This window comes from Phascolarctos cinereus, unplaced genomic scaffold, assembly GCF_003287225.1.
Source record: "Phascolarctos cinereus isolate Bilbo 61053 unplaced genomic scaffold, phaCin_HiC Scaffold_4;HRSCAF=312, whole genome shotgun sequence".
NCBI classification, from domain to species: domain Eukaryota; kingdom Metazoa; phylum Chordata; class Mammalia; order Diprotodontia; family Phascolarctidae; genus Phascolarctos; species Phascolarctos cinereus.
This window is the reverse complement of record NW_027555847.1, coordinates 396,281,689-396,293,757: the sequence shown is the minus strand read 5'-3', so window position 1 is coordinate 396,293,757 and position 12,069 is coordinate 396,281,689. Positions and strand designations below refer to the sequence as shown.

Below are 12,069 nucleotides of genomic sequence, written 5' to 3'. Positions count from 1 at the left end.
TTTAGGGCTGGTCTGTTCAGAACTCTCAGGCTAGAGAACTTCTGGGTAGGCAGATTGAGTCAAAAGTTCCTGTCTTCCCCAAGCTGAGCTGTAAGCCAACCTCAATAATATTGTCTCTAAGGCTCATGCTACTAGCACCTAACTCCCAGTACTAGTTTTATGACACTCCTAGGGTATATTAGGTTATTTGAAGCAATCGACCAATCAAGTATTCTAGCATACTAGATACTATGATGCTAGAATGAACTCTAGCCTACAACTTGTCATATTCTCTTCCCTTCTATTCCTTGCTTCCTTCCATCTTCTCCCTGTCTCCCTCTCTCTCCTCTCTCTATCTCTCCTCCCTTTCTCTCCCTTAAGCATGCTTAACTGAGCCCTGCTTTTGAGTTTAAACATGTATTAAGGATTAAAGAATTAATACTAATAGCACTACTGCTAAAAATAACATATTTATATAGCACTTAAAGATTTGCAGTATCTTGCATACATTATGTCATTTGGCCCTTGAAAAACCTTACAAGGAAAATGCGGTCATCTACCCAAGATCACACAATTGATATATTTGATTCAAACTTAGGTCTCTCCTGACAACACAATTTTTTAAGTAAGCAACAAATAACAACTAATTTTGTATAAGTTATAGTAACTTCTTTCAACTCCCTGTTGAAAGCTCATGCTCTCTTTACCTGAACTGCTCTCTCCTGACACCACCATCTGTCCTAGCCCTATTCATTCTACCCTATTCAAAATGCCAACTTTTTAATGAGTTCTCCCCAATTCTCTCCAACTAAGTGCGATCTCTCCCTTCTCTGAATTTGAATTTTCCTTTTGGCACTTATGACATTATGCCTTGTGTTAAAGTAGCTTGTATACAAAGCTTCCCTATAGTGTTACTCATTTGTACTAAACTATAAGGTTCTTCAGGGCAAGACACCACATTTTTTCATCTTTGTATCAGCTGTAACACCTAGCAAATTGGCTTTCATACTAATTGGCACCCAATAAATATTTGTTAACAAAATTTGATTGATTATAACTGATCATCAGTCATAATAATTTTTCCACAAGGTAATTGTGTGTAGTTCTAACTAAATTCCAGTCTAGCTTATCTCTTAACTACTCCTTAATTAAAAAAAGGAATTAGTTTTATTCTGCATCATTTTTCACATCCCAGTTCCCTTCCTAAGTCAGAGAAGTCTCAAAATCTGTAGTATTTGACACTAGTTTTGTAGGTGAACCTTCCAACTTCCGTTTAGTTCATACACGTTATTTCATTGGTATAGGGAAATCTCGGTGAAAAATTCCCTTTATTAATGCAGATTGGATACTGTTGTTTGAAGCACTAACAGGTTAATTGATTTGCTCAAGATCACATAGTAGTAGTTTTTTATACATGAGACATCATATATCCTTATACATCCCTCAAATGAGCTAGAGAATGAAATGTCAAACCTCTCCAGTATCTTTGCCAAGGTTTTGAAACCCCCCAAAAGGGGTCACAACGAGTCAGACATGACTAACAACAAATACATGGGATGCTTGATTTTCTCTTGGTTAATGGAAGCCAGTAGTTATTATTCACATTAACTGCTATTGAATAGCAATGATAAAAATTAATCCCTATGTAAGTAATTGACACAAATATATAACAGCTGTTCTTTAGTAGATATATTGTCAAAGGCTGTGAACAGTTTTCAGAACAAGAATTGCAGACTATAAATGATCACGTGAAAAATGATCCAAATAACTAACATTGAGAGATACAAATTAAAACAACTCTGAAGTTTTATCCCCCATCAAGCAAGTTGGCAAAGAAGACAAAAGATGGAAACAGTCAGTGTTGCAGGGGGTTTAGGAAAACTTGCATACTGATAGTAGGGCTGTGAAGTTGCTAAACAGTTCTAAATTTCAGTTTGGAATTATGCAAGAAAATCTACTAAACTGACCATACGCTTTAATTTAGCAAATCCTACTGTGGGAGACTCTAAGAAAGTCAAAAGCAGAAATAAAATATTCAGATTAGCCCTTCTTGTGGGAGCAAAGAATGAATAACAAAGTAGGTGCTTCATCAGTTGGAGAACACCTGACAAAATTATGGCATATGAATATCATAAAATATTATGTATTAAGAAATTATGACTGAGGAATTCACAAACACATGGGAAGAATTCTATTGGTTAACAGAACAAAACCAACAGAGCTAAGAGAACATTGTAAAATACAACAATTTCATTGAATAAAAGTAGAATACTGAGTAATAAAAGATCCCAGAGATCACATAGTGAAACATACATCCCTGGTTATAGCAGAAGGTTCCTAGAACAAAGCATTATATATGTAGTGTGTGTGTGTGTGTGTGTTGTGTGTGTGTGTGTGTGTGTGTGTGTGTGTGTTAGATGTGGATGCTATACTGGGCGTTTTTACTTAATAGTTGTCCTTTGTCACAAGGGAAGATTCAGTGGACAGTTAGGGACGAGGAGGAGTTGAAATAACTGTTATTAAAGTACAAAAACAATAAAAGGTATTAGGGAGGGAACTGTTGACTTGTTACTTCTTTAATAAAATTGTCTGCCATTGTGTAAGAAACTGAAATCAATCAAGAACCTAAGGAAAGAATCAGCCTTTGGTGGAAGATTACTAAAGAGCAGTAAGAGCCAGAGAGATTTTTGCATGGTCCTTAAGAAAGAAATCTAGCCCATAAACCCCAAGATATCTTGTGCGATTTCAGCTATGATTCCTTTGGGCAGAACGTCTACAGGTAAGGGTATGATACCCTATGGTATGATACAAAAGGAGAGGAAGGAAGGAAGGAAGGAAGGAAGGAAGGAAGGAAAGTAGGATCAAGGTCATGGGGTCGTTGTTTGGGTCCTGATTGCTCTGAGTGAATGTAAATAGCAATTGTTTCTAGTTTGGCCTGAAACCCAGAGGGTCTTCCCCTCCCAGGTTGATTTTTGATGACTAGGTAAAAGAGGCCATTCTTTGCCTCATTTCTTATCTAGCCTTAATCACTGAATGGGCGTTTCCTCAGTCAAACTGAAACCTGGGAAAGAAAGACTTTAGTCATCTAGATCTATATCTTGCCACTGGACCCATATGGCTGGTGACTTTGCACAGCCCTTCCTCAAATCCGATTCACTTATATGTCATGACAACACCTTCCTGATGCCATGGTCCTCTTCGAGAAAGAAGGCCAAATTGGGGGCAGCTAGATGGCACAGTGGATAGAACACTAGTCTTGGATTCAGGAGGACCTGAGTTCAAATCCGACCTCAGACACGTAACACTAGAGGTGTGACCCGGGGCAAGTCACTTAACCCCATTGCCCAACACCCCCAAGAAAGAAAAAAGAAAAGAAGAAGGGCAAATGACAATATCAACAACTAACGGGCATATTTTGGGGGTGGCTCAAAATTGTTAGAATTATTATTTCTTCTGGGAAAATATTCTTTGTTGCTTATTCTGAATATTTCATTAATTATAAACCATTTGTTGATATTTAAAAATCAAAGTTTAGACAACTCATTAATGACATGCAATTTTGTTGTCAAAATCTTTCCCCTTTTTGCATTTAGGTTAAAACCAGAAAAACTTGAAAAAGATCTGGATAGATATTCAGAAAGTGCTAAGATGAAGAATGGAGAAAAAATTAGTCTTTCAGAATTTGCTGCATACATGGAAGTCCCAGTTTCTGATACATTGGGTGACATGTTTGCTCTATTTGATGAGGTAAGAATTAGTATTAGTACAAGAAAAAAGCAAGCTAACACTAAAATTTGTAAATTAGTATGTCAGTAAACTCATGATAATGGTAGGTCCTAGTGGTATTATTTATGATGTTTAATGCACTGTACTAGGTGTGAAATACAAAAATAAATCATAGTTCCCGCCCTCAGAGTGCTTACAATCCATAGATATGCAGATTAAATATAATACAATTTAAAAAGTGGTTAAATTTGCACATGTGTTTGGAGAGGGAGGGATGGAGGGAGGAGCGGGTGTAATGCAGAACATTATTTTACCATTTGGGTAGTAGAACCCTTTAGGCCATGGAAAACTCCAGATTCCTTAGCAAGACCCTTATCTGGCTGCTCAGGCTCCAGCCCTCAGATCATGTCTCTGGAAACCTCCAAATTCCTTAGCAAGACCCTTATCTGGCTGCTCAGGCCACAGCCCTCAGATCATATCTCTGGAAGCCTCCATTGTGAGAAAGTTTGCAGAGCATTATCATATCTACACAGAGGGAGAAGGGTGTCCTTGACCAGCCCCCCCCCAAAAAACCTCTTCCTCTTGCCAGACTTCAAAGATCCATCCCCCTCCCTGTCCTGTATACTCCCTATATAAACCCTAGCTCAACCCCTGATGGGGGCTGCTTGATTTGGATGTGAATATCCCTGGCAGCCGCGCGCTAATAAAGTCCACAATTTAAAATTAGCTTGGGTCGTCAACTCGCTCATTTCTCGGTATAACACGGGAGAGAGAGAGAATGAGAACGAATATACAAAGTGCTATGAGATGAAATTGCTTCCAGCTTGGGCTAGGGAGATGGTGGAGAGAAGATTAGTGAAGTCTTTATGAAGAAATTATCATTTGAATGTGTCTATTAAATGAATGTAATATAACAGCCTAGTTAATTTGCTAATTAGAAGATCACATGTTGTACCGGATACAAACTAATGAACAGTTTGGCTCCTCTCTTCCTACCCCTAAGTGTTTGATTGAGTCTATAGTTCTTATACATTTCCTGCATTCTTTTGTTTTACTAATGAATTTTTGCAGTGTATAATTCAGTGTATTGTTGAGACTTTTTAATCTTGACAAAATCCTCCTGAAAATAGACATCAGTAGTATAAAAAGATAGCTTTTAGGTACTATGGAATAAAATACACAGTGTTGTATTCTTTTGTTTTTGGGGGAATTGTTGGAATTTTGGGGAGTGTACAACTGCAGCTGTGATTTTATTATCACTGAGCTGCTTTGAAAGGGTTATCAGAACAGAAGTGTATAATGCTAAATATATTGAATAATTGCTCACCATTGAAAATTCATTTGAAGATGTAGTGTTGCCTATGAACTATTGGTACATCAAAAGCTGTCACTCTTAGAGAAAAGCTGCAATTTTCTTCCAGTCATAGTCAGATCTCTTTTTTGTATTGTAAGGCTTTCTAACAATGTTCACAGCTAATAAAGGTCTGTCCAGTACTTCTGTAAAGCAATATCATGTTAGCAGGTCAGATGGATTGATATTTAGCAGTTAAAAGTTTCTTCAGTATCTTCCCTCACTTCTTTGCAGAGGTTTTGGGGAGGGGAAATAGAAGGAATACAGGGAAATTTAGGTGATATAAAAACAAAAGCCATCAATAAAAAAAATTTTTTTAATGAATCAGATGCCAGGGAGAGGAAAAAATAAATTTATTTACAGAACCAATGTTATTTCATAGCACTATTAAAATATAATATCACCATACATTCAAAATAGTATTGAGAAAAGAGACACATGCCTCTTTCAGCAAAGCCTGTCAAATCTCTAGCAGAGACAAGTAGTAGAGAGTCTCTCCCTGAGAAGGAATCTGCCTGGAAGGTAAAGGAGGGGCTTTCTCTACATAGAACTGTCTTCTACCCCGACAGTTGCAGGAATGGCATTGCCAGGAACAAACCAACTAGTTGAGTTTGCTTCAGTAGTTCTGAGGAACAGAACATTAACACAAAGAAAGGACTGCATCCTTTTCCTTGAAATAGGAACATTTAGGGGAAGTGTTTTTTGTTTTATTTTCCTGTTGTCTCATCCAAATATTTAAGTGAGCAGTGATGAGGGAGGAAAAAACAGGAAAATGGAATACTTTAAGTACACAACTTCAGTTATGCAAAATGATGAGAAAGATGTTCTGGCTGATGGGCTTCTGAAATTTCACCCTTAAAACACCAAAACTTTTTCTCCTATCAACCTTTCTAAATGAAAATCTCTCTATGATGTATTATACATATCCCTGCCTTAATGAATAAAATGTTACCTTTTCTTTCTAGCCCAGAGTCATTTTTATGAGTGGGCATTTCATTGGATTAAATCTGTATTGACCTAGCACAATGTCTTACACATAGTAGGTACTTCAGTTCTTGTTTGACACTCACCTGTATCAAACATCCTGTAAATTTCAGTTTCTTAAATACATTTTACACATCCATTTGTTTTCTTTAAATTTATTTTTCTGTTCTAAATGTCAGATACAAAACATTTATCTGCATGGTCCTTAGGCAATATAACATGACTGCATTTTTAAAAAATTAATATTTTAATCAAAAACCAATGTAACCATCTGTTCAGTTATTTTCACCTTCAATAATAGTAAGCATAATCATAGTTCAGAGAACAGAGGAGCAAAATTCAATATGAAAAACACTTTGGGATGTTGGGAATTTTTTTTCCCCATCTCTCACCCAAACATTTAGGTAAAGAGCAATGAGGAGGGAAAGAGCAAAAAAAACCCAGATTTTTAATCGTATACCTTGATGTGCTTTAAGTTTTATAAAGCACTTAGAACCCATTATCTCATTGGATTCTCAAGACAAGCTTATAAAATAGGTATTATGGGTATTCTTATTTCATAGATGAGGAAACTGAGGCACCAAGAGGTCATTATTTTTCCTGTGTCACACAGCTAGTAAGTTGTAACATTCTTTCCACTGCATATGGCTGCCAGTATCCTTGGACTTTTCATCAGTGTTTGTATAGTCATAGAATTTCAGAACTGAAAAAGACCTGACACCCCTTTGCAGTCTCCCTACAGGATCTGGTGTGTAGTAAGCACTTAATAAATGTTCTACACACACACACACCCCTATCTACACATACATGCACACCCATACACACATATTATGTGGCACAAATATGTATATGTGCTCAACAAGAGCACAGATCCTGGAGTTTAAATGTGGCCTCCGACACGTACGAACTGTGTGATCCGGGCAAGTCACGTAGGCCTGTTTGCCTCCATTTCCTCATCTGTAAAATGAGCTGGAGAAGTAAATGGCAAATGACTCCAGAGTCTCTTCCAAGAAAACCCCAAATGGGGTCACGAAGAATCAGACGCAACTAAAACAACTGAACACCATCCATATGTAAACATACAGATGTGTGTATTTATGGGTACTGTATATTATGTATTATGTACATATATGTGCATTTTAAGTTCTTCTTGAACTTGCTGTTGCTTGAGGGAACTCATTACCTTTTCAGAATGCTTTCATTGTTAAGGTTTGGTTTTTTTCTTAGCAAAAATCTACTTTTGTGTAGCTTACACCTGTTCTGTTAGTTCTGCCCTTGGGCAAGTCTAATCTTTTTTCCACATGACGGCCTTTTGAAAGTTTGAAAAGTTTGAAGAGATATAACAATTTTTGAAAAGTTTGAAGAAATATAACTATTTCTCTTAAATCTTCTCTTTTCTGTAATAACCATCCCTAACTTCTTTTCGCTCATCAAATGCAAGTTCCTCAGCCTGACATTAAAAGCCCTCCATGATTTACCTTCCACTTAATTCTGGTCTCTTATTACTAGCTATGTACAAGACATTTGTAGGTAGGGGTGGGGGAGGATTATTGGGGGGAAGAATCATAGGAGTATGAAAGAGATCTTAGAAGTTGTCTAGTCCAACCGCCTTTTACAAATGGGGTCACCGAGACCAGAAAGTTTGTGACGTCTCTTAAGGTCACACTGATTAATAAGCAACAGAGCTGGGGCGTTATCCCGTTGTCCTCTGATTCTGGATTCATTAGCCTCTCTATTATACTGTGCTGCCTCCTGAATCATGTCTTTGTACATGCTGTATTTTAGAAGCCATTGTGCTATGACTAGTTCAGAGGTTTTGCTTGATTACAATTTTAAAAAAATTTTGCACCATATATGTGATACCATTGATATAAGCAGCTGCCATTGAAGAATCTCTCTCTACCATGGCAGGATAGCTCCTGCTCTGTAATATATAGTCTTAGAGAGTTGCCCGGAGTTCACTAAAAAATGAAGGGACTTGGCCAGAGTCGTATACCTAGTACACATCAGAAGCTTGACTTAAACACCAGTCTTCTAAATTTGGAGGTCAAATCCCTATTGTTATCTCTCAGCAACTAAATTTTAGAATATATGTGTGTATGTACATATGTTTGTATATGTATGTATATGTGTGTATGTGTGTGTATATATATGTGTGTGTGTGTGTATATATATATATATATGTATGTATGTATGGGCTGTTTTCTGTGAATAGTCAGTTAATGTTTTTAAGTTTTAATACCATTAATTATTTCTTAAATTCTTAAATTCATAGGTGATGAAACACTGATGTGGTGGTTGCTTTTCTTTACAGGATGAAAGTGGTAAAATTGACTTACGGGAATATGTAATTGCTTTATCTGTAGTATGTAGACCATCGAAGACTTTGGAAACAATTCAGCTGGCTTTTAAGGCAAGTGGTACCATTTTTATATAAATTGAAAGTGTATTAAATGTGAAACACCTGTCACATTTTTCTTACAAAATCTGAAGGTTTTACAAACACAAGCCTGGAGTAAAGCAACATAACCTTGACTTTAAGAATATGTATTGTATATTAATATTTATTTAATTGCTATAGAACCATAAAATTGTGTCTACTATGTAAATTAAAAAGGAAAGTCACAAAACATCCTTCAGGGGTTTAAAGCCAGAGTGGCTAAGACAGGCACAAAGCACAAAGTCCACCAAACACTAGGAAATTGCAAGGCTGGTAGTAATTATTCACAATTCTGATATAATGGGGCAGTCATTGTCACCTTTTTGATATGTCAGCAAACTGAGACAGAGGGAATGAATAAAATCCCATAGTAATACAGTTGTACATCAGATTTTCTAACTCTTCTTAACATTTAATAATATCGCCTTAATCTAGTGTTTAAAATAAAATTTGCATTAATAGCTTGTTTTTAACATTACTTCAGTTTCTCCCTATATTATTTCTACTTCTCTCCTAGAGAGTCATTTGATATAACCACAAAAAAAAAGATTAAGGGAAAAAAAAAAAGAAAAAGGAAGATAAAAAAATCAGCAAAACTGATCAATACATTTTCTTTAAAAATCATAAAAATACATGGAATGTTCCATGCCCATGGACTTCCCACCTCTACAAAGGAATGAGAGAAGGTATCTTCTCATATACTCTTCTTTGGCACAGTAGATAAAGAGCTGGACCTGGAGTCAGGAATACTTGAGTTGAAATCTAGTCTCAGGTACTTAGTAGTTTGTGACCCTAGGCAAGTCACTAAACTGTTCACCTCAGCTTCCTCACCTATAAAATAGTGATAATAATACCACCTACCTCAAAGAAGTATTGTAAGGATCAAATGAGGTAATATTCGTAAGAAGAACTTAGTAGGCACCATGTAAATGCTTTTCCCTTCCCTTTATAATTTTACAATATGACTTTCAGTTATTTTTGGTTGTTCTTTCTATTTACATTGTGGTAGTAACTGTATACATTGTTTTCTTACCTCTCCTTACTTCACTCTATATCACTTTATGAAAGTTTATACATGTTAACATTGCCTTTCAAAGTAAAATGTCTAGAAAGTATGAGATCACTAACTGTACTCTATCTCAAAATGTTATGGCTGACATCTCCATACTAAGGTACAATAGATAGAGTGAAGTTGGAAAGACTTGAGTTCAAATCCTGACTCAGACACTTCTGCATGCTAGCTAAGTGACCCCAGGCAAATCATTTAACCTCTCAGTCTCAATTTTCTCGTGTGTTAAATTGGGATAATAATCATAGCTACTTTTGTTGTAACAATCAGGAGGTAATTTGCATAAAGTACTTTGAAAGCCTTAAAGCCCTATATAAATATATCAGCTAATATTAATTTAAAGGAATACAGAAGAATAATGGATACTTTAGTAAAGAAGGTTTAAAAAAAAGAACTTTCTGCCTCATTGCTTTAGTCACACCAAATCTTGACCTTTCAATTGATGACAATGAACAACTGGCCTAGAACAATGGTACAACTTGTCTGTTCTCTTATCGGAGAAAAAATAAGAATCTCCTGGCCCTTCGCATACTGTCATTGTCCAAAGACAGCTATCACTACAGTGCTTGTTCAATATCTCAAGCTCATGGAATGCATTTCTTCTGAAAAGCCAGGGCACCGTGTATGTTACCTCCTTTATCCTCCTGGTGTCTTGCAAAATTAGTAACAGACCTAAAATAAAATGCAAATTTGCTAGTTTATCATCCTTGTGAAGGGAAATTACATTATCAGGTTGCATTTGAGCTTTATTTTGATTTTTTCTTAGGACTTTATTATGTTGAAATTAAATTTTCTTTATAACTAAAAAGTGAAATGCAAAACTGTATTCATCATAATGTCTTTGGAGATTTGGAGATTCATAGAATTTTTGGAACTAGAGGGTACCCTTCATGCACAAAATCTATTCCAATGTCCTATTTTGTTGAGTTGCATAAGAAGAAAAATGACTTATCCAGGAGTCACACAGCAAGTCAATAGCCAGAACCCAGGCTCTCCAGTCCATTGCATTTTCCTCATTTCATAAAAAGACATGTTTTTCTTTTAAAAGCATATGACTTTTCTGAACTGAAAACTAAAGTCATATTTTAAGCACACAGCATTGAATGTTTAAGGACTCATATAATCTCAATATTGAAACATACCTTAGCGGTCATTAGGTCTTACCTGTACCTGAAGTAAGGATTCCTTCTCCAATAGTGTTAATAAAGTAGCCATCTAGCCTATACTTAAAGACCACCCAGGAGGAAGAACTCATCATCATTTGTTTTTTAGGGGTTTTTTTGGCAAGGCAGTTGAGGTTAAGTGACTTGCCCAGGGCCACACAGCTAGTAAGTGTCAAGTGTCAGGCCAGATTTGAACTCGGGTCCTCCTAATTCCAGGGCCAGTGCTCTCTCCACTGCACTGCCTAGCTGCCCCTCACCATCATTTGTGAAGGCGTGTGTGATGATGACTCACTTATCTTGTTTTTGATGATATTGAGACAAAGTCTCCCTCTGTAAACTTTTATGTTATACTTGTGTGTCACAAATTCTGCTCTGCAGGTTAAATATTCCCATTCCTTCAACTTTCTCTCTATGGCATTTTAAAAATTCACCCCACATGAATCTCTGAGTTCTCTCCATGCTGTAAATGATCTTTCTAAAATGTACAGCCAGGGAGCACAGCTGGGTGGCGCAGTGGATAGAGCACCGATCCTGGAGTCGAGAGGACCTGAGTTCAAATCCAGCCTCAAACACATGATACTCTCTAGCTGTGTGACCCTGGACAAGTTCCTTAACCCCAATTGCCTCACAAAAAAATAAAATAAAATAAAATGTACAGCCAGAACTAAAGACAGTACTCCATGTGTGAGCTGATTAGGACATGACCCAGTGTCATTCCTCTTGTTCCAGACACCACAGCCTAAGAGCACGTTAGCTTTTGTGGTTTACAGCGTCACACTTTTGACTCATACCAAGCTTGAAGTCCCCTGAAATTCCCAGGCCTTTTTTATGTAAGCTTCTTTCTGACCGCGTCCTTATCTGGTACTAGATATTGGATTAACCTACTTAAAGAAGATTTGAAAATAAACATAGAAGGCAATCGCTCAATTCTACCAAATAGTAATTTTAAAATTATTATTATTAATATCAATAATAATAACAATCCATAATTGATATTTTAAGTTTTACAAAGCATTTCTTCACAAAAATCCTGTGGAGCAGGTGCTGCCAAATTCTATTTTCCCCATTTTCTGAAGAAGAAGAAATTACTTTTAATGTAAGAGTTTATTCTCTTACTGAATCGTTACCCTTTGTCTTGTTAAAACCATTAATTTGTCTTGTAAGTCTTGCTCAGGCTGTGTATAAAATAACATAAAATGTAGGGCAATAATTTGTCCAGAATACAGCTAGGTCCCAATTTGTGTGTACATGATAAATCCACTGAAGTTGCTACAATATGTAAATTTGCATTGGACATTTCCATTGGGCTGGAACAAAGGACCATATTTTACGTAATTATAACATCAAATAGTGTAAA

The 12,069-nt window shown here is 36.4% G+C and overlaps 1 protein-coding gene across 1 annotated transcript in view; it reads left to right on the top strand.

Moving 5' to 3' along the window:
• The window catches only part of LPCAT1 (lysophosphatidylcholine acyltransferase 1), a 161,838-nt gene that overhangs the window by 130,322 nt on the left and 19,447 nt on the right, over positions 1-12,069 (top strand). Inside the window, exons 11-12 of the mRNA XM_020976707.2 lie at positions 3,573-3,726; positions 8,355-8,453. Of these exons, the coding sequence (XP_020832366.1) occupies positions 3,573-3,726; positions 8,355-8,453 (253 nt within the window). The remainder of the gene's footprint in view (positions 1-3,572; positions 3,727-8,354; positions 8,454-12,069) is intronic.